Source organism: Salvia hispanica, chromosome 2, assembly GCF_029641045.1.
Source record: "Salvia hispanica isolate PSC_SH4W2 chromosome 2, Shi_PSC_v1, whole genome shotgun sequence".
NCBI lineage: Eukaryota > Viridiplantae > Streptophyta > Magnoliopsida > Lamiales > Lamiaceae > Salvia > Salvia hispanica.
The window spans coordinates 38,992,320-38,997,205 of NC_142693.1; the positions used below are offsets into that span (position 1 = coordinate 38,992,320).

The 4,886-nt window shown below is 40.2% G+C and overlaps 1 protein-coding gene across 1 annotated transcript; it reads left to right on the forward strand.

The window, feature by feature from the left end:
- The first annotated feature begins 1,673 nt into the window (after positions 1-1,673).
- Positions 1,674-3,663, forward strand: LOC125201391 (3-hydroxy-3-methylglutaryl-coenzyme A reductase-like). Its single transcript, XM_048099475.2, has one exon. The coding sequence runs from the start codon at positions 1,755-1,757 to the stop codon at positions 3,435-3,437; it is 1,683 nt and encodes a 560-aa protein (XP_047955432.1). The 5' UTR covers positions 1,674-1,754; the 3' UTR covers positions 3,438-3,663.
- The last annotated feature ends 1,223 nt before the right edge of the window (positions 3,664-4,886 follow it).

Consider the following 4,886-nt stretch of genomic DNA (forward strand, 5'->3'; position numbering starts at 1 on the left):
TCCGGGTTTCCTCTTTTGTTTAAAGATTTATTTCTCGCGCTTGAGATAGAAATGTCCACTAATTGATTAATATCTGCTATAGACGTAATTAATTAACATCTTATTAATTCCAAGAGTGGACTTAGCAAGAGATACTTATTTATTATTCATAGGATAATTAAATTCCAACTAGCTAGGTTCCAAATAATAAAACCTTATTTCGAGCTCCTCTTGAAGACATTATCAAACCAGACTCATCAGACGCGCGTTACAATATAATAGCAATCCTAGCACTGCTAGAAATCAACCGACACTACACAAGATATATGACTCCAATTGCGGGACGGAGGGAGTAATACACATACAAGCATGAGTGCATGACTTATATTCTACTAATTTTTTTTCTACCCACTTTTTTCTTAACATTCTTAAAACTCGTGTCGAAAAAAAATGAGACTCATATTTACGAACAGAGGAAGTAATACTTTCTCGTCTCCGTCTCACTTTAAGTATATCATTTTTTATTTGGCATGATATTGCATGCAACAAATCCTTATTAGAGCTAAGGACCTTGTAGACAGCTGCAGTTGAAGAACTTCATCATTAATAGCCCTAATAACCAAATTGCCCAGCTTCGCTGCTTGGGCAGTTGAGACACATATATTTTCTTTCTTCAATAGTATAGTCTTTTGGCATTTTTCTTCCTCTTTCCCTTGCTTCTCGTTCTTTCTACTTCTTTCTTGTGCACTCGTCACCGGCCTTCAGTTCCTTCTAAATTATAATCTTTTCATACATATTAGTTCCATTTAAAGCACAAACAGTGATCAAATCAATTGATAAAAATAGGCCTATCATGTACACAGAAACTATATCGGTCAATATGGACAATTGTATCATTTTCTATTTAAATTAATTAGAAAATATTAACATATGATATGTTTCGATATCGTTAGATCAATAAATCAAATAAATAATATTGGTTCTTCGTACTAATATTTTAGAGGTGGTTCTAATTTAATTACTACATATATAATGTCAGTTGATTTCATGTATTATGCTAGTTACATTCACCATTGTATTAGAATTGGAAGATGCTAATTAAGTACGTAATGTTCATCAATTTAATTTGGATTGTAAGCATATAAGAAGTTTGACTAATTAAAATCTAGTAGATCAATTAAAAATGAATAAAAATTATATCAAATTTGGACATGCATGTAAAACATATTTAATTGATTTGTGCGATTAACTCTACCTGATTGAAATTTTAAATTCAAATGAATTGTGGTTGTTTTAGTGGAGAATTATAACGAAAATAAAAGTATTAGTTTTTGGCAGCATTAGTTTTGGACATATTTACCTATAGTTGAATGGGTGACAATAATAATTGCTCAACTTGCAGTCTATAATAACCCTCACTCATCACTAAGTTAGATGCTTTCTATATTAGCAAATTTAAAACTATGTATCCACGCTGAATGCATGCAATTAAATAGATTATTGAATTAATTTAACATTACTATAGCACGCCAAAAAACGGAGTTCAATACATATACAAGAAGAGTGCATTTAATTGACGCGCAAATTCATTTAAATATTACTCCACAATTTGAAACTGGATTGCACCTTCCTTTTGACCAACAAAGTTACCATATAAATACATCACTAATCATTCAATTCAATTCACTACAACTTAAGTTTGCCAACAGTGGGAGTGCAGCCTATTCTACAAATACCAACGGTCTCTCCCTCTAACTAAGTGACATTATTCAAAAATGGAAGGCCGCCTCCGCCCGTCAAAGTCTAAAGCCAAAGCCGCAGCCGCTGATGAGAAGGCATCCGACGCCGTATCAGTACCAGTATACCTGACAAACGCCTTCTTCTTCACTGTGTTCTTCTCGGTGGTATACTTTCTGCTTCTCCGGTGGCGGGAAAAGATCCGTAACTCAACACCTCTCCACGTGGTTAGTCTGTCTGATATTGGAGCCATCGTGACGTTCGTGGCCTCATTCATCTACCTTGTTGGCTTCTTCGGCATCGGCTTCGTCCAGTCCATCGTCATTCCCCGCGCTCCAATTGACGAAGAAGATGACGAGGAAGAATTCGACCGCTTGATGGTGAAGGAAGATTCACCAAAACTCCCCTGCGCTGCCGCTCCCGCTCCCAAATCCGATGATGATATTCTTAAGAAGACTGAGGTTAGCGCCGACGACGAGGAAATTATCAAGTCGGTGGTGGAGGGGAAGATCCCCTCTTATGCTCTAGAATCAAAGCTGGGAGACTGCCACCGTGCGGCCGCCATCCGCCGCGAGGCATTGCAACGCATCACAGGAAAATCCCTGGAGGGGCTTCCCTTGGAGGGCTTGGATTACGAGTCGATCCTTGGACAGTGCTGTGAAATGCCAGTGGGGTATGTGCAGATTCCAGTGGGCATTGCTGGGCCGCTGTTGTTGGACGAATGTGAGTACTCTGTTCCAATGGCGACCACAGAGGGCTGTTTAGTAGCCAGCACCAACAGAGGGTGTAAAGCTATATATGCCTCCGGAGGGGCCACCAGCTCCCTTTACAGAGACGCCATGACAAGGGCTCCTGTCGTCCGCTTCGGCTCTGCCAAGAGGGCTGCTGAGCTTAAGCTTTTCCTTGAAGATCCTCTTAATTTTGAGACCCTCTCCCTCGTCTTCAACAGCTCCAGCAGATTCGGCAGGCTGCAGAGCATCAAATGCGCCGTCGCTGGCAAGAATCTCTACATTCGATTCTCATGCAGCACGGGCGACGCCATGGGAATGAATATGGTTTCTAAGGGTGTTCAAAACACCTTGGACTTCCTTACCAACCAGTTCCCTGATATGGATGTCATGGGTATTTCTGGAAACTACTGCTCCGATAAGAAGCCTGCTGCAGTCAACTGGATTGAGGGCCGTGGCAAGTCAGTTGTGTGTGAGGCCGTAATCCAAGGAGACATTGTCAATAAGGTGCTCAAGACTGATGTTGCTTCCTTGGTGGAGCTTAACATGCTCAAGAATCTCACTGGCTCTGCCGTGGCTGGAGCTCTTGGGGGCTTCAATGCTCATGCTAGCAACATTGTCTCTGCAATCTACATAGCCACCGGACAGGATCCAGCACAAAACATTGAGAGCTCCCACTGCATAACCATGATGGAAGCTGTCAACGATGGCAAGGACCTTCACGTCTCTGTCACCATGCCTTGTATTGAGGTTGGGACCGTAGGTGGTGGGACTCAACTCGCCTCTCAGTCCGCTTGCCTCAATCTGCTCGGTGTCAAGGGAGCCAATAAGGAGGCTCCTGGATCCAACGCCCGCCTTTTGGCAACCATTGTCGCCGGCTCAGTTCTTGCAGGAGAATTGTCTCTCATGTCTGCCATCGCAGCCGGCCAACTAGTCAAGAGCCATATGAAGTACAACAGGTCTAATAAAGATGTTGCTAGTATCAAGTCTTGAGCTGCTGAATGAAAAAGACCAGTGAGACTCTTGTTTTCATACAATAACAATGCTAACCGTTGTAATAATGAAGGGGATAGACTCAATCAAATAGTACTAGCTTAGAACTTTTAATTTTATTATTGATTCAATTATTCAATCAGTTATTCTTTGGTAAATTGTGTCAATTACTTTTGTTATTTTTTATAAGGAACACTATCAATTTCATTATGTGCGAATATTTAAGCTACTGTGTTTTTTGAGATAATAGGATGATACGAACAACTTTTATGGAAAACGGAGAGGAGAAGAACTTCTTCACCTAGTCTGACCTTTGCATTCTCCTACCTCACCCTCCATAAGACCAAGAATATACAAATAATTTTCTACTGATTATCAACAAATATAATCAACTAAGTGTGGGAAAAAAGCTCGAGAATAATCCACATGGGATGAACAATTCTTTTGGGTGAGTGATGAAAGAAATGACATTCATTTATGGGCTGAGTTCAAAGTGCTTGATAGACATCATGTTATTTTCCTCTTTCTATTCTCTATCCAAACTTCTTTACTTCTTTCATCAACAACATTAGCTAAGTATTCTTCAATATTGTTATTGCATTTATGATGTTATTTGAGATAAATTATGACTTTAGCGTAACGTCTTACTGATAAGGCTAATTTCATACATTGGTTATAAGGATAAATTCTATGATTTCCTAGGTCTAACAAACTTTTTTGAGCCAGGTGTGTAGAGAAAATGCCAGCCCCAGGAAGAAGATAGAGATCACCTGGTGAAGGAAGCTAGCAAGGAAAATTAAGCAGAAGGATGAAAAGCCACTAGACTGAGGAGCATCGATTGAAGGGGAAAAATAGGAATCACAAGAACAGTCTAGAGCTTTATCCACTATAAAAGGAGCACGCAACCAACATGAGAAAACACGATCGTCACATTTTCCAGCTCCTAGCTTAGTTTTCTACTTTTCTACACACTCATTTGGGGGAAATTTTCTGGGGGGGTTCTCGTTTCATAGGATGTTTGGGTGCAACACCGTCTCTACGGGGGCGAAGAAACAATTATCCTTTATTTTCTACTTTTGGTACTCGCCGAGTCTTCGCTGTTCGAGGCTCGGCTTTTGTGTTGTTTCTATCGTTGGATATTTTCGTATTTTGCAATGGATATTTCTGTTTATGTTTCGTTTATCTTGTTGTGTTGTTTTGGGATCGATGTGTTGATCTTTGTTGGTTGATCTGAGTTTGAAGCTGGTTTGTGAGAAATCTGTTGTTGATCGGGAAAATCTACGTAGATCAGTGAGAATCTGAGGTGGAAATGATGTTTGGTTGTTGTGGATGGCTTGGATCTGGAGTGGATTAAGCATCCCGTGGCTGGATCTGTTTGTTTGAAGTTTCATTTAGTTGTTTAAATTCTGCATTCTCGTTTTACCTCGTCTAGTAGCCGTAGATCTGCCT